The 24,650-nt window shown below is 44.9% G+C and overlaps 1 protein-coding gene across 1 annotated transcript in view; it reads right to left on the minus strand.

Moving 5' to 3' along the window:
- Positions 1 to 24,650, minus strand: part of RAB3D (RAB3D, member RAS oncogene family) — a 46,454-nt gene that overhangs the window by 4,273 nt on the left and 17,531 nt on the right. Inside the window, exons 2-3 of the mRNA XM_089688832.1 lie at positions 15,423 to 15,650; positions 4,417 to 4,535 (exon numbers count right to left, since the gene is read on the minus strand). Coding sequence (XP_089544958.1) covers positions 4,417 to 4,535; positions 15,423 to 15,650 — 347 coding nt within the window. The remainder of the gene's footprint in view (positions 1 to 4,416; positions 4,536 to 15,422; positions 15,651 to 24,650) is intronic.

The raw sequence follows: 24,650 nt of genomic DNA on the forward strand, positions 1-24,650 counted from the left end.
CTCAGTTTTTTACCCTACCCCTTACCTGTTGTATAGTATTCTCTTTGATTCAGTTATTATTATTATACAGGATTTATATGGCGCCAACAGTTTGCTCAGCGCTTTACAATATAACAGGAGACAATACAGCAACAATACAGTTCCATACAAGAGGGCTAGGAGCTTACAATCTAGGAGGGAGGGGCAAAAGGTAGCAACTGTGGGGGATGGACTGGTAGGAGGAGTAGAAGATTCCATTATTAGCTGAGGGCAGGATAGGCTTCCCTGAACAGATAGGTTTTCAGAGATCGCCTAAAAGTGAGGAGGGTAGGTGATAGTCTGATAAATTGGGGTAGAGAGTTCCAGAGGATGGGGGACGCTCTGGAGAAGTCCTGGAGACGAGCATGGGAGGAGGAGACAAGGGATCTAGAGAGCAGGAGGTTGTGCGAGGAGCGGAGAGTACGGTTTGGGTGATATTTGGAGACAAGATCAGTGATGTAATTTGGGGCAGAGTTATAAATGGCTTTATATGTTATTGTTAATGTCTTGAATTTTATCCGTTGGGCAATGGGAAGCCAGTGTAGTACATAACCAGCACATACCTGCTAAACTGCCAGAAACTTCTTTTTGAGCTGGTAACACATTGGATTTACGAAAGGCAAATAGGCTGCGCACTGCAAGTGCAGTTGCTCCAGATCTAGGGAGATCATGCAAGGAAAATGAAAAAACAGCGTTTCTACTTGCACATGATTGGGAGAAAAGAAATCAGCAGAGCTTTGCCTCATTTTGGAGCTTCCCCTCGGATCTAAAGCAACTGCACCTGCAGTGCACAGTATATTTGCCTTTAGAAAATCAACCGCATTGAATTTACTGCAACAAAAATCTAATGCTAGCCATACACAGTTACCCCCAGTTCACATCTGTGCGGGTGGTGCCGCTGTGGATCCGCACGGAACTCCATGCAGCCGCACCACCCGCACAGAGAATTGTGGACCCGCAGACCGGTGCCATTAGTTCTAATGTCACGCCGCCCGCACTGGGAAACGCATCCGTACTGGGAACCGAGGTTCCCGTGTGGGCTGCGTTTTCCAAAGAAGTGCAGAGACTTCTTCCCTGCGTGTCACGGGCATGGGAGTCCATTCAAATGAATGGGCTCTCGTGCCCGTGCAAAATGCGGCCCGCACAGCCGCATAGATGTGAACCAGGGGTGATATTTCTCTGGAGGTGAGGGTAGATGAACGAGGGAAAATCAATAGATTGGTCCATCCATGATATACAGTGTGGATCAGGGGCGGACTGACAACTCATGGGGCCCCCGGGCAATAAGGGATCATGGGGCCCTTTGTCCTTGTCCAAACTCAAAAAAGCCTATGAAAAAGGTACCAGGGGCATCTCATGGGGCCCCCTACTGACCTCGGGCAGTGCCCGAGTTTCCAAATGGTCAGTCCGCCCCTGGTGTGGATGGAGAAATCTCCAGAACCTGCTACAGTATTAAGGCATCTGATATGATGTAGTCTACATATAGTCGGTAATTCTTTCACCCTGCTCAGTTGATTTCTAAATTGGCTGTTTCAGCTGGGTGGTGCTGATAATGCCATATATGGCTCAAATTAGCTGACATTTGAGCCGTCTATTGCCAACTTCAGCAGCATTGTCAGCGCTCCTTGTTGGACAAAAGAACTCTACCTATACCTCGTCCCTCTCTTGTTGGACAAAAGAACTCTACCTATACCTCGTCCCTCTCTTGTTGGACAAAAGAACTTACCTGTACCTCATCCCTCTCTTGTTGGACAAAAGAACTCTACTTATACCTCGTCCCTCTATTGTTGGACAAAAGAACTTACCTGTACCTCGTCCCTCTCTTGTTGGACAAAAGAACTCTACTTATGCCTCGTCCCTCTATTGTTGGACAAAAGAATTTACCTATACCTCGTCCCTCTCTCTCCATATGCATACATTGATTTCTTTCTCAGGAAAACCATGTTGCTGCCCTGACTCCCATGAGCCCTTACACAAACTGCATAGGAAAAGGGTTCTTGGGAGATGTAGATCTGGGTGGAGTGCCCACATCATTAGGAACTGAGCTCCTAGCAGATGCACCTGTATGAATTTTACAATCCTAGTTATGTCACAGGGAGTAATAAAATGTGTTTCTTGCTACAGGAACAAGATGAAAGAAAAAATGTAAACCTGAGACATGCTCTAGAATGGGAAAGGAAGGTTTGGAGGTAAGTTTGGGTAACGCATTAATATAATTTTTTTTTTCTTTTATTCTTTTTATTTAATTTTTCGTAGACTTGTGTCCAGGCCTTCGCAGGGGTAGGGCACCCAGGAAAAGTAACACTTTAAAATATGGTGAACTACAATAAAATCACAATTATGGGCGTATTGAGTGAGAGGCAATAGTCCTGGATTATGAAAGTCCAAATATGTATGACAAAGTCTATCCACTAAGGGCAAGCCGCGCTGAGCGCAGAAACTGTCTCTGAACATGCAAAAAAAGAAAAGAAGACAGCGCCTCGAAGGGTAGACTTCTGGTTACTTTTAATAATGTAGGTTAAGGCAACTCACATGAAAGTGACTTGTTAAAAGTTCATCAGAAGCCAGGGGATCTGGCCCGTCATGCGGCACGGTGATCGCTGCGATGCGCGATGTCTAAGTCCGGTGTGCATAGAGGGAGCTGGTCAGTGCCTCTGTCACTGGAAGCCGGGAGATAGAACGCAAACATCGGCGTTATGACGTCACCAGTGAGCTGAAACGCGTTTCAGGGCCTGCGCGCTCCTTTGTCAAGCTCGATAAAACATCAATATATAATACGCCCCTGAAGATGTCACAGATGACGAAAAGCGTTGGAAGGAGCAGAGTGCGGGACGTCAGCACACACCGGAACGTGGCGGCCATCTTGTTGGTTAGAGACATACCAATTGGTTATATGGTGACATTACTACGTTGTAAGGCAATAAATCCTACTAATCATACTACACTATGAGGATTCTTTTGCTTTTTGGATGATTTTGTCCTCTTTGAGGATAATTCATTGTTTTCATTATAGCGCCGTACCTTTTCTGTTTTAAATATATAATATGGGTGTACGACTCACATAAACCTGGTAGGAGGTATGGAAGTATGCCCATGACACAGATACAAGGAGGTCCTTCCACATGGAATATTAGTTGTGAAGGAGAAGAAGGTAAACTTAACTAAGTGGCTGTCCCGACAGCAACCAAAAGGTGTCATTGACCATTAGGCATTGTAACCGTAGAGGGCTCCTCAAGCCAGCATGCCCATACTTTAGTGAATTTGTTTGGGCATCCTCTACTGCTGTAACTAGCTTGGTAGAAAGGCAAAGCACAGTCCACAAAGTGCTTCCAAAAGTGTACGGTGGAGGGTTCCAGTGTAGTGTGGTTGCTTTTCTAGCATAAAATATTAATAGGCAGAGGATTGTCTGTTCCACATTCGTGGGAGCCAATTCATCCACTATACCTAGTAGGAACATTCTAGGTGAGGGCAGGGGTGTATTTACCACAAGGCAAACAAGGCATTTGCCTAGGGTGGCATTTTTCAGGGGGGCAGCAGCATTTTTCAGGGGGGGGCAGCACCGCCCCCCGAAAGAAGGGATGGAAGATGGGACAAATGCAGCATGGGGACCAGGTGGGATCTGAGAGAGGCTGCGAGCTGCTTGATGGTGTATGCAGAGCCTGACTCTTGTTCCTGTCCTTGTGTCCAGAGCTGTGATTGGGAGTGTCTTCTCTCTCCCCAGGATGGGGGGAAATTGCCACTGTATGGGGAGTGGTGGTAATGGAAGGCTCTCCTGGGTGGGGGGGAGGCTGCAGGGGCGGCTTGACCATTTGGAAATTCGGGCACTGCCCGAGGGGCGGGGGTCAGTAGGGGGCCCCCTGAGATGCCCCTGGTACCTTTTTCATAGGCTTTTTTGAGTTTGGGCAAGGACACAGGGGCCCCATGATCCCCTATTGCCTGGGGGTCCCATGAGTTGTCAGTCCGCCCCTGGGAGGCTGGGGTGTTGTTGGTCAATGTCAGGCTCCCTTTGTGGGGGATGGGGGTGTTGGTCGGTGTCAGGGTCTCTCCGTGAAGGGCGGGGAGCCAATTTTTGTGTTGCCTAGGGCAGCACAAAACCTAAATACACCCCAGGGTGAGGGGGTAAAGGAGGTTTTGGTAACAGCATTATTATTGCCGACAATGTTATGCCAATAGTGGGAAATAGCTGGACATGTCCAAAGACCTGGGACCCACCGATGATCCCAACACCAGCAGGTGGAAGAGGTTGCCGGGTCAAGATTATGAAGCCTGTGTTGCAGATGTAATCTGTATGTAGGTTTAATGCAGACATATTTGTGAAAGCCCCCAGAAAACGGTTTCACTTCCCATGCTGTACATAACATTTTTGATTAACAACATATATCATCTATGATTGCTTACCAATCTTGCACAGCATTGAAGGACTCAAGGTTGGAAATGTCGTACATAAGCAGGAAACCCATGGCTCCACGGTAATAGGCGGTGGTGATTGTCCGATACCTCTCCTGGCCAGCTGTGTCCTGCATGGATAGGAACAGAGTGTGAAGGTTAAAGCAGGTTCATTGCGACTCAGACATCACGTTCCATCCGAAGGCAACCAATATCATGAATTCTAACACATTTTCAGTCAACACTTATATGGAATTATTATTGTAATGGGCACAGTAAAAAATGAACTTACATTTTTCAACTTCTACTTGATATTTTGAAGGCTGTGGTCAGGGGCAGACTGACCATTCGAGCACTGCCTGAGGGCCCGGGGCAGGGGCGGACTGACTATTTGGAAACTGAGGGCCAGGGGGCAGTAGGGGGCCCCATGAGATGCCCCTGGTACCTTTTTCATAGGCTTTTTTGAGTTTGGGCAAGGACACAGGGGCCCCATGATCCCCTATTGCCTGGGGGCCCCATGAGTTGTCAGTCCGCCCCTGGTCCGGGGTCAGTAGGGGGCCCCATGAAATGCCTCTGGTACATTTTATAGGCTTTTTTTAGTTTGGGCAAGGATACAGGGGCCCCATGATCCCCTACTGTCTGGGGGCCCCATGAGCTATCAGTCAGCCCCTGGCTGTGGTATGTAGATGTGCTGTTCTCCTTTGTCTGTATAATTACCCCATCTGGGATATCTTTTCTATTTATCTATATATGTATGTCGCTCCTGACACTGAAACATTCTTAGGTAAAGTGGTTGTAAACGCTTACATATACCCAGAGACGTGGTGGGCCTCAGGTGCCACACAGGGATTAAACAAATCCTCATACATACGTTGTACCTGTTTATCTGCAGCATCCCTTCTCTACAGCTGTCTAAAGTGCTGAATTGTTAAGTTGTCTGAAAGCCCAGAAAAGGGAGGCAGAGAGATGAAATTACACACTGCAGTGCTTAGTGAGGAGAGCTCTGGGAGCTGATTGGAGGTAAGAGACACACACCCTTCCACACAGCTCACAGGAACAGAGCTGAGGGTGTCACTCTGCTGGAGGTCCCTCTCCTGTCACTATTTATCTCTTGGTGTCAGGAAAACATGTCAGAAGTGACTCATGCAGATAGCAGAGGAATGAGGCAGCAGACAGAAATGTATTATTATTTATTTCAGGTATTTATTGACTTGCTGTCAATTTACGCCGCACTTTACATATATATTGTACATTCACATCAGTCCCTAACCGTCAAGGGGTGTACAATCTAAGGTCCCTAACTCACATTCATACATACACATACTAGGGACAATTTAGACAGGAGCCAATTAACCTACCAGCATGTCTTTGAAGTGTGGGAGGAAACCAGAGTACCTGGAGGAAACCCACGCAGGCACAGGAAGAACATGCAAACTCCAGGCAGGTAGTGCTGTGGTTGGGATTCGAACCAACAACCCTAGTACTGCCAGGTGGAAGTGCTAACCATTTAGCCACTGTGCTGCCCAGAAATGACACTTGAGACAAGTACACACTATAGAGAGGTATGCTTTGTTCATATTTCATGTCTGAGATTTACAGCCACTTTAAAATGACATCTCAGCCATACAGAGATATGGGAGAAAAAATGTTTTGCTCTGGGCTGGTAAACTTGAGCTGCCACAAAAAGCCAGGTACAGCCATTGTGCAGGACTGCTGGGTAGGAAGCAGAGTTTGAGTATGTGATGAACAAATATGGCTTCCCCCTTGCAACTATATGTCCTCATGCACACGGGACGTTTTACAGCATTTTTTTTTTTACTTTGAGGTTTTCTACAGCCAGTAAACCCCCCAGCATGTTATCCTACGTGTCCATCCCCGGCATGTTATCCTACGTGACCATCCCCGGCATGTCATCCTACGTGTCCATCCCCGGCATGTTATCCTACGTGTCCATCCCCGGCATGTTATCCTACGTGTCCATCCCCGGCATGTTATCCTACGTGTCCATCCCCGGCATGTTATCCTACGTGTCCATCCCCGGCATGTTATCCTACGTGTCCATCCCCGGCATGTTATCCTACGTGTCCATCCCCGGCATGTTATCCTACGTGTCCATCCCCGGCATGTTATCCTACGTGTCCATCCCCGGCATGTTCTCCTACGTGTCCATCCCCGGCATGTTATCCTACGTGTCCATCTCCGGCATGTTATCCTACGTGTCCATCCCCGGCATGTTATCCTACGTGTCCATCCCCGGCATGTTCTCCTACGTGTCCATCTCCGGCATGTTATCCTATGTGTCCATCCCTGGCATGTTATCCTATGTGTCCATCCCTGGCATGTTATCCTATGTGTCCATCCCCGGCATGTTATCCTATGTGTCCATACACGCATAGACTGGAATCAACAATTTTTGGTTGGAAAAAACCCCAGGACTAGTGGGTTTCTAGAGGAGTTTTTAGCTGTAAAAATGCTCTAATGTTGAAAACCACAGCAAGCCAGCAGTTTTGGAAATTTTTATTACTGAAGAAAAAAATTTTTTTTTGTTGGTCAAAAAAACCCTCTAAAAACACTAAAAACAGCAAAACGCAAAAAACGTGGCTAATCGCTAATACAAAAATGCTGAAAAACGCATGTTTTTATCGTGACTTTACACAGCTAACGTTACCAGTGTTATTAAAACGCCCCGTGTGCGTGGAACCTATAAATGCATACCATTTGCAGAAACAAGATTTTAAAAGAACGAATACGAACCAATGAAATTGTTGACATTCATTGGATCACTTTGAAATTCATAGCTAAAAACATTTAAAAGATAATGACTACATACGGGACTATTTTATTGATGCAGCATGCCCATCTATTACATTTAACAAGACGTCTGGGTAGATCAGGTCTGTAGAGGTTAGAATGTCAGGATTGTTAATAAACCATACACCTTACCTAAAATTTAAAACATGTTAAGTACATCTCTGCAATAGATGCACATTTGCCCATGACTGTTTCCTCTAGAAATGTTGCAGGAACAGAAAAACACCAGCTGATCTGTCAGAAACCCAGTATGCTTCGGACTTCCTTTCTGATCTGACCAGACATTTGTCTTTGCTGTGCTGAAGAGCAAACCAGCGTTGTCAACCTTGCCTACTGGGCTACAGAACTCCACCTATCCCCGCCATCGCCTACTTACAAGCATTTCTTTTCCAGCAAAAGAAACAATTGAGTACTGTCCGTGATACTTTATTCATTTTATTTTATTTGCACTAACATACAATTTGCAGGACAAGCTTTTGGGGTATGTCCCTTTCTTCAAGGTCCAAGCAGTACAATTTGAAGGACAAGCTTTCGGGGTATGTCCCCTTCTTCAAGGTCCAAGCAGTACAATTTGAAGGACAAGCTTTCGGGGTATGTCCCCTTCTTCAAGGTCCAAGCAGTACAATTTGCAGGACAAGCTTTCGGGGTATGTCCCCTTCTTCAAGGTCCAAGCAGTACCATTTGAAGTACAAGCTTTCGGGGTATGTCCCCTTCTTCAAGGTCCAAGCAGTACCATTTGAAGGACAAGCTTTCGGGGTATGTCCCCTTCTTCAAGGTCCAAGCAGTACAATTTGAAGGACAAGCTTTCGGGGTATGTCCCCTTCTTCAAGGTCCAAGCAGTACAATTTGCAGGATAAGCTTTCGGGGTATGTCCCCTTCTTCAAGGTCCAAGCAGTACAATTTGAAGGACAAGCTTTCAGGGTTTGTCCCCTTCTTCAAGGTCCAAGCAGTAAGATTTGCATTACAAGCTTTCAAGGTATGTCCCCTTCTTCAAGGTCCAAGCAGTACTACTTCACAAAGTTTTAGCAGAAAGAAACAATCTCTGAGGGGGGAAAAATAACTGAAAAAAACCCTGACACACAAACAATGTACACAGCAATGGTTATAAAACTAGGATTAGACTAGAGATAAGACAGAGCAAAAGAAAAGATTGCTTTTTTCCAGCAAAACAATGCTACTGCCTTCACTCCCAAAACCTGCCTACACAGTGCGCATGTAGAGAAAAGGGCTCCAGAAAGACCTAGTTCTGGGGGCACGCCTACATCAATTTGACACCCAGTTCCCAGCAACGGCCCTCATGAATTATTATTATTATACAGGATTTATAAAGCGCCAACAGTTTGCGCAGAACTTTACAATATAAGGGAAACAGTACAATTACAGTACATTTCAGTACAGAAGGAATAGGAGGGCCTTGCTCCTGGAGCTTACAATCTAAAGGAAGGGGGAGGTGATACAAAAGGTGATAGCTGCGGGGGATGATCTGATGGAGGTGAATCAAGTACAGTTCTTAGGTGGGGTAGGCTTCCCTGAATAAGTGAGTTTTCAAAGATCGCCTAAAGGCAGACAGGGTGGGGGCTGACCGGACATACTATGGTAGGGAATTCCAGAGGATAGGAGAGGCTCTGGAGAAGTCCTGGAGGCGAGCATGGGAGGAGGAGATGAGGGAGCTAGAGAGGAAGATATCTTGGGAGGAGCGGAGTGGGCGATTTGGGCGGTATCTGTGGATGAGATTGGCGATGTAGCTAGGGGCAGTGTTGTGGATGGCTTTGTATGTTGTGGTTAGTATTTTGAATTTTATACGTTGGGTTAGTGGAAGCCATTGAAGGTGTATGAGTCTAGCAGCAGCATTCATTCAAAGAATTTTACAAGCCTGGTGATACTGTCACTACAGGTAGAAAGGCAAAGGTAAAAAACAATGCCAGGACATGCTCTAGAGCAGGGCTTCCCAAACCTTTTAAGTACAAAGGCCACATTGAGGTTGATTTACTAAAATTGCAGGGGCAAATCTGGAGCAGCTCTGCATAGCAGCCAATCAACTTTCAGTTTTTTTTTTTTTTTTTTTGTCAAAGCTTAAATTGAACAAGCTGAAGATAAGCTGGCCATAAATGATACAATTTTCTTATTCAATTTCCTTCAGATCTACCTTCGGCATCATATGATTTAGAACAAGAGAAAAAAAACTTCAGTAAACAAAGCAAAGAGATTCTGAATAAACTAAGACCATTTGAGCCCCCTGACATCAGAGTCCCCATCAGAGCCCCCTTATATCAAAGTCCTCATTTACGTCCCCCCTAAATGGGAGACCTCCATACATCAGGTTCCACCCTTACTTCAGAGTCTACTTATATCAGCGTCCCCAAAGTTCTTCCAAAATTGGAGTCCCCTTTACTTCAGGATCCCCATTAGTGTTCCCCCTTACATCAGGGCCCTTCTTTACATCAAGGTCCTTATCGGATTCCCCCTTACATCAGGGTCCCCATTAGAGCCCTTCCTTACATCAAGGTCCTTATCAGATCCCCCCTTACATCAGGGTCTCCATCAGAGCCCTTGCTTACATCAAGGTCCTCATCAGATTCTCCCTTACATCAGGGTCCCCTTTAGAGCCCTTCCTTACATCAAGGTCCTCATCAGATTCTCCTTTACATCAGGGTCCCCATCAGAGCCCTTGCTTACATCAAGGTCCTCATCAGATTCTCCCTTACATCAGGGTCCCCATCAGAGCCCTTGCTTACATCAAGGTCCTCATCAGATTCTCCCTTACATCAGGGTCCCCTTTAGAGCCCTTCCTTACATCAAGGTCCTCATCAGATTCTCCTTTACATCAGGGTCCCCATCAGAGCCCTTGCTTACATCAAGGTCCTCATCAGATTCTCCCTTACATCAGGGTCCCCATCAGAGCCCTTCCTTACATCAAGGTCCTCATCAGATTCCTCCTCATATTAGGGTCTCCATTGGAAGGCTGGATAAAATATTGCAGTGGGCTAGATTTGGCCCACAGGCAGTAGTTTAGAGACCCCTGCTCCAGAAGAAGAGAAAGAGGTTTTCTGGTTAAATCTACATAATGCTTGGACAGACCCCTTAAAGCTACAACCAGACAGCTGTCATACTGTGTATGTCAACTGATATAACTACCAAATGGAAATTTTGTCATTCTCTTCGGCCACTTTTGTGATCCAGGCACAACTTGTAGACAGCAAAGTTTCACTTTTTCCCTATTGCTTGGTCACCAACCCCCAGTATATTGGTTCTCATTATAATGAAACCAATGCCAGACAATTCTCAGTATGGAATTTCCAAAACAAAATGAAAAATAAAGTCCCTCTTACCCCCAACCATGACTTTACACTGACCCTAACACTTAACATCTCCTAAGCCATGTCCTAAGACTTAACACCCAAATGAACCCCAAGACTTTGTGAGCAGGAAGGATTTTTATTGCGGAAATGCTATGTTTTTTCTGCAATAAAGGTTTCTTACCTTTCCACCTCACAGGCACATCTCAGTGTACATTCTTAGCAATCTCGGTGCTGGGAAGAGTGAACGTACATGCGCATACTCATGGGTTACATCATCTTAGTCTGGCCATTCAAGATGGCTAAACACTCTGAACCTGGAAGAAGCCAGGGAGATAATGTTGGCTCTGGCGAGGAAGTTTGCGGATGTTGCATGGATGGAGGGGAGATATTTTAATTACTGCTACTGAAACTTCACACTTAATCTGTACTGCTTCCTTCCCAAAGATATTGAGAGCTACACCAAGCATATCTTCAAGAGGACAACAATCAATTCTGGGTTTTTTTTTCAATGATTTAGTAATTTTAGATGCAGTGGTAATCAACTGACTTGATATAGAAGGCCACAAAACATCACCAAAGGGCCACACATAATATTCAGTGAATGTAATGCTACAGAAAGCTATCAGAGACCGAAAACATGCTAGAAGAGTTGTTGGAGACTGGAGACACGTTACATGAGACTGACAGAAATCAGGGATGAGCTCAGGCGTGTTTGGATCCTATACTGAACCCACCTGAGCAATCATACCAGCAAGTTATCATCTGTAATGTGCCATTCATAAGCAGCAGAGGCATCCCCAACCCTGTGGGGCGAGGATTGCACCGGCCAACTACTGTATAACTGGCAAAGTACAGCGACAGCTCCCTGCATGAATCGCTCAGGTGGGTTTGGACTAGGATCCAAATGAACCCAAGCTTTTCCCTGTGTAGCACAGACCCAGAACTGGGCTGGCTGTAATATCGCAGGTTCCATTACCTGTAAGACGTGTGGCAGCCAGGCACACAGTAGTTCACAGTCACTCAAGTCAGAAAAACAGGCCATGCATGTCTTTTTGCAGTTTATTTGCTGACAAAACTTGGATGGGGTGCAGATGATCCTTGGGATACCCCAAACTAATAGAGAGATAATGAGGGACACTTCTAACTGAGCTGCCTCTTCAGGATGCAACCACCCTCTTGAATTCAATGCATAGTGAACTACAACTTAGGCAACCCCTTTGCAAAGGTAAACCCTGAGTCAGCAACTGGAGTGAGCTCTCAAAAAAGGTAGCAAGGTCAATCTCTGGGATCTCTAGGCTTGTATTCACTCGGCCTTGGGTACTTGAATGCTTTCCTGCTATACCAGACAGCTTCTGTACTTTGTGTCTCCAGATCAGATCCTCTGTGGACTTCCTTCAACTGCATTCAGGAGCTCTGGACGTGGCTCCCCTAGCTCTAACTGGAGCTAGAACCAAGATGGCCTCCTCTAATATTCAACTAGGTGCCCAAAGGGCACAGCCCTCAAGCTGGGTCTCTTCTACAGGCTGCTTGAATATGCAGGTGAGGATTTGCCTCCTCCACCCACTAAATTCTTGAACCTGCCAGAATCCAGGGGAATGCAGCAGAGCCTGCAACCAGCAGAACACAGAACAGCAAAAGGGAAACCAAAAGCTACATTTGTCAAAAAATGTTAGCAATCTAGCTAGGAGGGTATTATACTTACTAGAGATCACTGCTATTTCAACTCCATTATAAATCAGTGCTTCTACATCTGTACTCCCAACAGTCCCCAAAAATTACTTTTGGCACATTTGGCATAACTCTCAGCAAGACCCATAAAACCATGAAAAGAGAAAGAAGACAATGTAAAAAAATAAATAAATAAACCAAGTCACGTAACTGGTAGAAAACAGTCTAAAGAATACTTTTCCTTCACCGGTCTAAGTATCTAAGTAAGACTACTGTCTGCTGGAACCCCAATAGCCACACAAGTGCAAAAGTTGGGTACCAGGTTTTTAGATGTATGATATTACTGGCAAGTGCCAAAAGGGAAAAATTGCCTTCATGTGCACTTAGCTTTGCATGCTTCTTGGGATAGACCTGGTATATTGCCCCATATTGGGCGGTCTTTCACATGTCAATCCTGATTTTTATCAGGTCATCAATACTTTCTCACGCAAATTCCTTGTGGTCATCGCTTCACACTCATACACAGCCCTATCAGTACCAACCAGCAGGTAATCTTGTTGAGGGTGCATTTGGGGCGGGGCCCCTTCAGGAGGTGTTTGGGCGGTATTTTCCATCCACTGGTCTCAGTTTTTTCTTTATTAATTTTTGTTTCATCCTTTTTTCCCGAGATATATGAGAAATCTGTGGCTGTGTTCACATAACAATTTGTTTTTAATATTTCCTGGCGGTTTTTACCTCACATGGAATCATACGTCATGCCTTCTTGAGCACTTCTGAACAAGAGATTTTAGTTGATCTGGAAACGCGCCAAGTGCGAACCATGCATGATCCATGATTAGATTTGCAATACCATCTCTGATGACACCGCCGCAATATGTATTGTAGCTTATTTATTTTTGAAGATTGTAAAAATAAAATTTCATACTGTTTTTATAAAAAATCTCTTTTGAATTGAAATTTATCATACAAGTAAATTGTGCCGTTAAAGTCCCACAAAAAAAAGAGGACATCCCCCCCCCCCCCCCCACAGCATTTGAGATCAGTTTGAGACATTTCTGAGATCATTCATAGTTGCTTCTGCCTTCCTTCTAGTTCATGCAGTTCCATTGCAAAGAAAAAGTTTGTATAAGCAGAGCCTGAACCTTCATGTTAATCTGATGGCTGTAGGTCAACAGAAATCTATGCTGACAAATTTCAGGCACTTTCAACCAACGTTTAATTGCAAAAATGGCACAGCCAGTGACTGCAACCTACTATAATAATTTTGTACCACTGGCCCCTCCCTCCTAGATTGTAAGCTCCAAGGACCAGGGCCTTCCTATCCCTCTTGTATTGAACTGTATTGTTGCTGTATCATCTCCCGTTATATTGTAAAGCGCTGAGCAAACTGTTGGCGCTAAATAAATCCTGTATAATAATAATAAAAAAAATAACTAACAGTTTGTACAAACATCCTGAAGTGATATTAAGTATCCTTGATCAATTTGATTATTTTTTTGTGATTGATAGTTGCTTAAAAGTAGATGATATTGGCCAAAGGTTGCCATGTGTGTGGCCAGCATGGTATTCTAGAAAGGTTTATGGGAAGAAGAGACAAAATCTACAGTGACAGACAATCAGAAGGGGGATCGATATAAACACAAATAATGGAATCTTCTACTCTTCCAACCAGTCCATCCCCTACAGTTACTACCTTTTGTACCACTAGCCCCTCCCTCCTAGATTGTAAGCTCCAAGGATCAGGGCCCTCGAATCCCTCTTGTATTGAACTGTATTGTTGCTGTATTGTCTCCCTTTATATTGTAAAGCGCTGAGCAAACTGTTGGCGCCATATAAATCCTGTATAATAATAATAATATATAAATCCTGTATAATAATAATATATAAATCCTGTATAATAATAATAAATAAATCCTGTATAATAATAACTAACAATTTGTACAAACATCCTGAAGTGATATTAAGTATCCTTGATCAATTTGATTTTTTCTTTGTGATTGATAGTTGCTTAAAAGTAGATGATATTGGCCCAAAGTTGCCATGTGTGTGGCCAGCATGGTATTCTAGAAAGGTTTATGGGAAGAAGAGACAAAATCTACAATGACAGACAATCAGAAGGGGGATCGATATAAACACTTTTACTCTTTTATGACCACATTCTTCCTATAAACGTCTATATATTGCTATGATGATTGTGAGCGAAGTATTAAGATTAGTAATCAATTAGACGAGGATGACGCAGACTGATGATGCTGCAGGCGCTGACTCACACAGCCAAGCATCGCAGCTATTAGACATTTAGGAGAATGAGGTTTAAGTTCCAAACAAAAAGCAGCCGGAGGAAATGTCATGTTAACAGAATGGATTTATGGCTAAATCCCACGGTGATGCAGACAGGGCAGCTAAACATGCAATATGCTGTGCTTCTCCAAGGGGAACTCCATCTTACTGCTTGGGGAGAAATTTTCAAATGGGCACATGCACAGCAATAAAAAAAACAGACTTGGGTTCTAACCTTTCCCAAGTCTATACAAAACCAGGGGTCGGACTGACAACTCATGGGGCCCCCGGGCAATAGGGGATCATGAGGCCTGTGTCCTTGCCCAAACTCAAAAAAGCCTATGAAAAAGGTACCAGGCAGGGACGGACTGACAACTCATGGGGCCCCCGGGCAATAGGGGATCATGGGGCCCATGTCCTTGCCCAAACTCAAAAAAGCCTATGAAAAAGGTACCAGGCAGGTGCGGACTGACAACTCATGGGGCCCCCGGGCAATAGGGGATCATGGGGCCCCTGTGTCCTTGCCCAAACTCAAAAAAGCCTATGAAAAAGGTACCAGGCAGGGGCGGACTGACAACTCATGGGGCCCCTGGGCAATAGGGGATCATGAGGCCCCTGTGCCCTTGCCCAAACTCAAAAAAGCCTATGAAAAAGGTACCAGGGGCATCTCATGGGGCCCCCTACTGACCACGGGCCCTCGGGCAGTGCCCGTGTTTCCAAATGGTCAGTCCGCCCCTGTACAAAACTAAAAAAAAAAAGTGCCTACTGTAGTTGATCTTCCATAAGTTAACCATTCAAAGACACCAACTGGCAAAGCAACGGAAAATCTTGAAGGCCTACCCTCTGATCCCAAAAGGCAACGTTAAGGTTAGACTGTGTCATAAACAATACATTGTGGTAAACAGACAATAAGTTTACAGAACATAAAGATCATCTGTTGGAAACCTTAGATTTTCCTACCCAGATTTGCAGTTTCACTCTCTTCTCGTTTCTGTATACGGTCTTGACTTTGAAGTCTATCCCCACCGTGCTGACGAAGGCTGAAGTGAAGGAGTCATCCGCATAGCGAAAGAGAAAAGACGTCTTTCCCACACTGCTATTTCCGATAATCAGGAGCTTGAACATGTAATCGAAGCTCTGGTCGGCGGCATCTTTCTGGGGTTGGCGCGGGTCGCTAGCTGATGCCATCTATGGGGCGATAAACAGTCTTCTTACTATACATCTCACAGCTCTTTCATATTACAGCAGCATTAAACTCAAAAACAAAAGTTTAATATATTGCAGCTTATTATTTTTTTTTTAAAGGGCTATTTTATTAAACTTTTTTTTTTTTGTATGTTAACAATGAAGACACACAAAAAAAAAAGGAAATTTGCCCAGTAAGGCATAACACAGAGATAGCTCAGAACAATACAGACCAACAATATCATGTTATCCATACATAACAATACCAGTTGGTGTAATAATGAATAAAAAAAGAAACTCGGGATATAACAAAACACAATATCACATGAAACAATGAATAAAAAATGCATGAAATACTGCTCAGCCAATGACAGAGAAAAGTTATGAACAGATACATGTAGTGCCCCTTTAGTTAGCCAGGGGGAGCTAGCTAGTCTTGGAGAAGTCCCTAGAACTCGGTGGGTGGGGGTGAGGAGGGGCTGAACTGCACACTTAAGGGATTTTGGCCAATCCCCAAACAGGAGGTTTGAAATGGGGCCAAGGCAGCCCTTAAGTGTGACTGAGCCTGCTCAGCAGAAAGAGTTTGGGTGGCGTACCTACAGGCTGGATCTGGAAAGGAGGATCACTTAACCTCCCTGAGAAAGGACCACCTGTAGGGCCAGGGAAGGAGCCAGCCCAGCAGAAGGCCTGAAGGCAGCCACCTATCCAACAAGCTTGCAGGAGAGGAATAGTGAGTAATCCCTCACATCCAGGGCCAGACAAGGGAAGAGGGAATTCTGGTGGAAATCATGACTAGCCCCCTTCCTCTCACAGTCCGCCCTGAAGACCGGAATGGCGCGGGAAGACGGCGAGAGGAACGCGCGGAGCAAAGGTAAGTGAATTGACACAGGGGGGACTTGGCTTACTACTTGGGGGGGAATAGTACTGTGGGGGATGAAATACTATATGAGGGATGAATATGGGGGATGAATTAATATGGGGGATGAATTACTATAGGGGGGATGAATTACTATAGGGGGGATGAATTACTATAGGGGGGATGAATTACTATATGAGGGATGAATTACTATATGGGGGATTAATTACTATGCTTACTATTGGGGAATATTACTATACTTACTATGGATGACACATACACATCATTCATCTACTCTTGGTCCGGCCCCCGGGTCCAATATATGAACCCATTGCGGCCCTCAAGTCAAAATGTTTGCCCACCCCTGGCCTAGCCTGTATAAGCAGATATAATCACTGTGGACAATCCTTATCAGATAGCTTGAACACACCAATACTGTGTTCATCCAGAAGTTGCTTTATTCTGTACATGTGACAACAGGATACAGCAGAATGAATGGTTTCCAGTATTATGCGGTCAAAAGATAATACTTTCTGTAGCGTACCATGCAGAATACATGTGTCCCTGTTACATGTGGTCTGTTAGCTGCATCCATGACACAGGAAGTGCTGTACTCAAAAAGAAGGGAGGAGCTTCATATGCAAAGGAATTGTGTCATAGATCTCAGGGAGGTAATATGAAAAACAAGTGCATTACCAAATAAGGCCACTGGATGGCAGCATATAACTAACTATAGAAATATCCATAGGAAATGGTACAAAGAATAAACTATATGAATTCTCATGTACATTAACATAAATATTAACTGTGTAACAGCATAAACATATTGGCTAGATCACCAGGTGAAAATAAAAGAAAAAAAGCCTAAAAAGAAAATGAATGCAGCCACCACATTGTAGGCCCTGTCTTTTACCGGCACAGGGATGCACAGGCGTTATGTGCATCCCCATGTCGGCAGTCCCATAGAGGTCTATTGGGAAACGTGGCTGCATACGCACAGCTTCTCTATCTCAATGTGACATCTGTGCACCAGGGCCATATACCCTGCACCCTCATGGATGTCACATTGGGACACTATGGCTGTGTCCCTGCAGCCTATGTCCCAGTACACATCTATGGGACTGTCAGTAAGGGGATCCATGTAACACCTGTGCATCCCTGTGCTGGTAACACAAGGCACTGCATGGGTCACACAACTAATCACCCCATGTGAATGGGGCTGAAGAATTGCTAAGCTGCAATTTATTATATTTTGGCTTTGCGTTTAATGCCACTTTAAAATGCACCTGTAGTCAGAAAATTGCATGTTGCACGGGAAAAGTAAGCATTACCCCCAATCCTCTCCTTTTTTCTTATAAAGCTTTAATGTAATTTTGGAAAGATCACATTAAAAGACCACTGCCCTAAAAATATTTTATTCTGATGTCTATATGTCATGATAAATGTACCATAATATAACAGAAATTATTCTGATATCTATATGCAATAGTAATGTAATAACAGTGTAGCGCCCTCTAGTGTACATAGTTGTTGAGTGTAGTTAGAGGCTTGCTAGAAGCCTGGGTTTAGAGTTATATCAGGTTAAGTTGGAGGGTTTTATAGGTCAGTCCTCTGGTATCTCCCCCTACTCTAGTAGCTTGGGGAAGCTTCTAGAAGTCAGTAGGCAGAGGTGAGGAGGGGCTGATCTGTATATATTTATAGAAGTCTGACCAATCCCAGGCAGGAGGCCTGGCAGTGTGGCAGACCAGCCTATAAATATGACAGAGCCTGGCCAGCAAGGGAAGTTGGGTGGGAGACGGATGGTTGAGGTGCTGCTGTGTAGCCTGGGAGGGGGCACCGGAGAAGAAGGGTTCTGCCTCCAGGCTGGAAGTTGGGGGAAGCAGGAAAGTGCCAGTGCCCTACAGTTCATCGGTGAAGGACAGCCTGCATAAGAACCAGCCCAGCAGAAGGGATGAAAGCAGTTCTCAAATATCTCATTTTTGCAGTTATCCTAGAGAAGGAAATTGTCCCATTTTGCTATTTATTCCATCGAGTTGCACATCTCACAACACCTTTACCTTATGCAAGTTGAATTCCCTAATAAATTCAAAAAAACAAGTCCATGGACTGTTTCTTGTGTCTGGATACAAGTTGGAAAATACGTATTGCCTGTCTACGCAGGAAATAACGGGGTCCCCAAACCAGCAGCTCTCAAGAGGGTAGCACTAAAACAGTTTCATATGAATGCCTTTTCTTCATTTCACATGCCTTTATATGTAATTTTGTTCACATTTCATGCATACCAAGCTGTTTGGCAAAAGTGACAATGACAGACGTTGGGACAAATAATGCTAGGGGTGCATACCGCAATCACCTTTTCTTGGCATGACATTCACAAAGTCTAAACACTGTAAAAATGGGGTTAAAGTAACTCTGTTACCTAAAGAAAAAAAAATGACCCTGCAAAAAGGATTAGTAAGACCTGTTCTGCCACTTTTGCCTTTGATCCTCTCAGTCTTGAAAATCCACGCTGGCCATTATTATTTAGCATCCAACACACTTCCATAAGTGCTAACTGTGGTTTCATCCATTGGCTGCTAGACTGATACTTTGTCTTTCAGCATTACCTATAATGCTACCACCTCCCCCTCACTCCCCCTCTCTGTTGGGGTCCCTCAAGGCTCTGTCCTCGGGCCCCTTCTCTCCTTCTCTTCTCCATCTACACCTCCTCCCTTGGCCAACTCACCCCCTAGGTCTCCGCCCGAATCACACACCTACTGAGCGACATATCAGACTGGATGTCGTTCCACTTCCTTAAACTGAACCTCTCCAAAACTGAGTTTCTTGTCTTCCCCCCAGCCCGGACACCCCCCCCCCCCATTGACTTCTCCATCACATCCAACAATGCCAATATCAAACCCGCCCAGCAGGCCAGAGTACTTGGTGTCATTCTGGACTCCAACCTATCCTTTCAGCCCCAAGTCCAATCTTTAACAAACTCGTGCAGACTCCACCTCTGCAACATCGCCAAAATCCGCGCGTTCCTAACCCCAGAAACCACTAAACAGCTCATCCACTCCCTCATCATATCACGACTCGACTACTGCAACTCCCTCCTCACTGGCCTGCCTCGCCGCTGGCTATCCCCGCTTCATTCGATCCTGAATACGGCTGCCAGACTCATTCACCTTTCCAACCGCTCCATCTCCGCCACCCCCCTCTGCCAATCCCTCCACTGGCTTCCGATTGCGCAACGGATCAAATTCAAAATCCTAAACACTGACGTACAAAGCTGTCCACCATACTGCCCCGTACTACATCACTGACCTAATATCCAAGTACCGCCCAGCACGCACACTCCGCTCCTCACAAGACCTCCTAATATCCATGCCCACCTCCAGGACTTCTCCAGGGTGTCACCAATCCTCTGGAACTCCCTGCCCCAACCCATCAGATTATCACCTACTCTCCTCTCGGCGCACCCTGAAAACCCATCTCTTCAGGGAAGCCTACCCCACCCCCCCTAACTTGCCCACCTCCTCCACTCTTCCTACCACTCCATCCCCCACAGCTATCTCCTCCTGTGCCACCATCCCCTCCCTCCTAGATTGTAAGCTCCAAGGAGCAGGGCCCTCAATCCCCTCATGTTTTGCATTGTATTGGTATTGTTCTGTCACATGTTCTGTCCCCCTTTGTAATGTACAGCGCTGAGCGAACCATTGGCGCTATATAAATACTGTATAATAATAATAATGATGTACAGCATCAGATGGAACTACAGTACATGGCTGACAATATTTCAGCCAGCATAATACTACAGGATAGTGAAGATCTGAGACACATTTAGTAGGACAAGTACAGTAAGCATTGGTTGTCTGTTTTACAGGGTCTTTTATTACATTTTTTCTTTAAAGAAAGAAAAGCGTCGACCTCTGGAGTACTTTGATGTCATATCATACAATGCTTTGATATATTGGGCTGATTAGCTAAAATACTGTTTTTATGGTAAATTTTTGGAAGATATGTTTCAATAAACATGTTTTATACAATATGATGTTGTCCACTTTCTGTACCAGTAAAGTCCCATTTAGTTTTTTATGGCTCTTTATATGATAGATGAGGAATGAGGTACGTTTTCAGTCCGATTTATATAATTACATTTTTCCTTTGGCAACAAAATATGGACTTTGCACAAACTAACAGTGCAGCTTGTTCAAACCCCACTAGCTTCAGTATACACCAGAACAGAGAAGCCAAAATACAAACGTCATGATCTGCACCAAGAGTCTCTGCATCAAGAGTCGTTCAATTAATCTTGTAAGAGTTGCAGGGGAAACTGGAAAGGTTGGCCCAATGTTCCCAGTTTTTCCCAGGCTAACTGAGATATATTGTTTTTGGTGTGCCCTGAGCATTCTCCTTGTGGAACATGCTTAACTCAACTTTCATGAGGCTCATGACCCAAACACTTTAAATGGCAACCATTGTTTTCCGATATGTTCCTGGACTTGTATAGTGCTTAGTGTGGAACATCAAGGCAGCAATTCCCCAGAGAATCTTCATTTCCATGTCTTGCACCTACACTCTTTTTTTATTGTTGGTGCAGGAGACATTGCTTTGTCAAGGTGGAGGGGTTTAAGTTTCTGAGATCATCAAGGCTATGCTGTTTGGAACCTTGAGCTCTTGATATATCATCTGTAGCCAAGAAGACTAAGGGGAGAGGCCAAAGAGCATTCTACAGAAAATATACCCATACAAGGACTTTGTACCCTGAACCCCAATATGGAAATCGTGCTGTGCCACCCACATAATCTTGCCAGTCAGTCAAATAGCTCTTTGTTGGCCTGGCATCCATAGGACAAGAAGTTAGTACTATAGGATTGTTCTAGGTCAGTGTTCGGCAAGCCGCGGCTCGCGAGCCACATGCGGCTCGTTACACACATTAATGCGGCTCTTCTGTGTGCCGGGCGCCCACTCCCCTCCCTCCTCTCGGGCGGCCGCCCCAAAAGTCAGGACTCTGCAGCTAGCCCAGCAATGGGCAAACTACGGCCCGCATACGGCCCGGCGGACCTTTTAATCCGGCCCGCGGAGCGTGGCAAACATTGGCTGTCAGGATGTAGGCGGGGCAGCGTGACGAACTCCTCTCCTCTCACAGTCCGCCCTGAAGACCGGAACGGCGCGGGAACACGGCGAGAGGAACGCGCGGAGCAAAGGTAAGTGAATTGACACAATATGGGGAATGGATTACTATATGGGGGATGAATTACTATAGGGGGGATGAATTACTATAGGGGGGATGAATTACTATAGGGGGGATGAATTACTATGTGGGGGATGAATTACTATGGGGGATGAATTACTATATGGGGGATGAATTACTATATGGGGGATGAATTACTATGGGGGATGAATTACTATATGGGGGATGAATTACTATATGGGGGATGAATTACTATATGGGGGATGAATTACTATATGGGGGATGTATTTTCAGTTTAAAAATGTGGCTCTCAAAATAAATTTCAATCGTGGTTTTGGTGAGATTTGGCTCAGTTGAAAAAAAAGGTTGCCCACCACTGTTCTAGGTGGACCAGATCTGTGCAACAGATGAAGACTATTGGAATGCAAAGGTGTAATCTCTGAAGACAGACGGCCATGACTCATCCAATGACACACACACTTATTCATCCATACAGTCTTCCTCAAAGAACTCTTTACTGGTGACTTGGCAAGACCTGAAGGCAGATATGACTCTTTTATACATACCTTACTACAATTGAAATTTTACACAGTTTTTGCAGACATGAAAGGCAAACAACAGTAGTACAATTTATATTGCTAATTAAGTAATTTAAATAATTCAAATCAAAGTACAAATGGCCCTCCCACTCACTGTTTAAAGTGTTTATTGACCCAACATGCTGGGGTCCTGCAATATGCACAGGTTCTTGGCTGTTTTGCAGAGTGCACTACAAACTGAGAAGGACCATGTTCTACTTGTATGTTTAGCTGTGAAGTGCAGCAAATACTAAAGCTAGTCTATAGCGCACTCTAAGAGAATGGCTAGGGCAGGGTGCAATCTCCCCTGAGAGGTACCTTTAGCATAAGCAATAGCTGAAGGACTCTGTGTAGCAGCTGTAATAGGACAGGCTTTAATCCTAACTCCTAAGCCAGCTAGCGTTGGGGCCCATTTGTAGCGTTGAGGCCCATTTGTAGCGTTGGTGCACATAAGAATAGCCCCAGTCATGCCTGCAGTCAGCAATAAGGCTACCAGATGGCTGTAGAAAAAAAACAATTAGATTTTTAAAGTGGTTGTAAAGGCATAACATTTTTTACCTTAATGCGTTCTCTGCATTAAGGTAAAAAATGTCCCAGTATTTCTAACGCGCCCCCCCCAACAAATAGTTACCGGAGTCCACACTCAATCCAGCACTGTGCCCATCTGTAATGGCCTTCTCCTCTCTCCCTGCTTTCACAGGACGCAGAGGCAGCAGCAGGAACTATTGGCTCCTGCTGCTGTCAATCAAATCTTGTGAGAAGGGTGCAGTGGCAGGGCTGGGCTTCACTGTTTGTATCTATGGACGCACACAGCCTGGCTTGGGAGTGAGCTTCCATGTGCACCCCTATAGCAGTTGGCTTGCTATGGTGGCACACGCAGAAGAGAAGGAACATTGAACTTGAGTGGGGGACCCAAGAAGAAGAGATTCAGGCTGCACTGTGTAATACCATGGCATAAGGCAGGTAAGTATGATTGTTATTTTAAGAAATATTATTATTATACAGGATTTATGGCGCCAACAGTTTGCTCAGCTCTTTACAATATAACGGGAGACAATACAGCAACAATACAGTTCAATAAAAGAGGGTTAGAAGGGCCCTGCTCCTTGGAGTTTACAATCTAAGAGGGAGGGGCTAGTGATACAAAAGGTAATATCTGTGGGGGATGGACTGGTAGGAGGAATAGAAGATTCCATTATTAGCAGAGGGCAGGATAGGCTTCCCTGAAGAGATAGGTTTTCAGAGATCGCCTAAAAGTGAGCAGAGTAGGCGATAGTCTAATAAATTGGGGTAGGGAGTTCCACAGGATGAGGGAGGCTCTGGAGAAGTCCTGGAGACTAGCATGGGAGGAGGAGACAAGGGAGCTAGAGAGCAGGAGGTCGTGCGAGGAGCGGTTCGGGTGATATTTGGAGACAAGATCGGTGATGTAATTTGGGGAAGAGTTATAAATGGCTTGAATTTTATCCATTGGGCAATGGGAAGCCAGTGGAGGGATTGGCAGAGAGGGGTGGAGGATACTGAGTGGAGGTCAGTGGAGGGATTGGCAGAGAGTGGTGGCAGATATGGAACGGTTAGTAAGGTGGATGAGTCTGGGAGCAGCATTCATGATAGACTGAAGAGGGGATAGCCTGCGATGAGGTCGGCCAATGAGGAGGGAGTTACAATAGTCAAGGTGAGAGATAACAAAGGAGTGAATAAGTTGCTTAGTAGTTTCCGAGGTTAGGAACGGCCGTATCTTGGAGATGTTGCGGAGGAGAAGTCTACATAATTTGGACAGAGATTGGATTTGGGGCTGAAAGGACAGATGGAGTCTAGAATTACACCTAGTACACTGGCATGAGGGGAGGGACTGATGGTTGTATTATTGATCTTGATGGAGAAGTCCGGTGAGGGGGCACGGGCTGGGGGGAATACTAAGAGCTCAGTTTTGGAAAGATTGAGTTTAAGGAAGTGGAGTGACATCCAAGCCGATATGTCAATTAGTAGGTTAGTAATATATTTCAGTTATACATATTTCAGTCTTTACAATTGCTCTACTAACATATACAGACAATGTCCTGGTGCAAGGGGGTGGCCAGCTAATTTAACCTTTAAAATTCTATTAGGCAACAGATTTAGAAAGATCCCTATAGGGGTCAGCAATAGGCATCAGGATGTCCGAGTGTTGTATTGTGGGCTGTGGGATTGGATACACCTAAACTCCAATTTTAGGGATTTGGCATCTCACTTTCCAATTCTTTGAGTCACACAAATTGCTGAAAAGAGTGCACTCCCTGTGTGGCTGATATTTTATCTCAACAATTGTTAAGCAATTAGGTAGAGTCATTGTAGTAGATAATCAACCGTGCCCATAGAAGCCGACCTACAAATCTCCTTAATACAATAATCCAGGA

This window comes from Staurois parvus, unplaced genomic scaffold (genome assembly GCF_062004578.1).
Source record: "Staurois parvus isolate SC_StPar_1 unplaced genomic scaffold, SC_StPar_1.0 ptg000456l, whole genome shotgun sequence".
NCBI lineage: Eukaryota > Metazoa > Chordata > Amphibia > Anura > Ranidae > Staurois > Staurois parvus.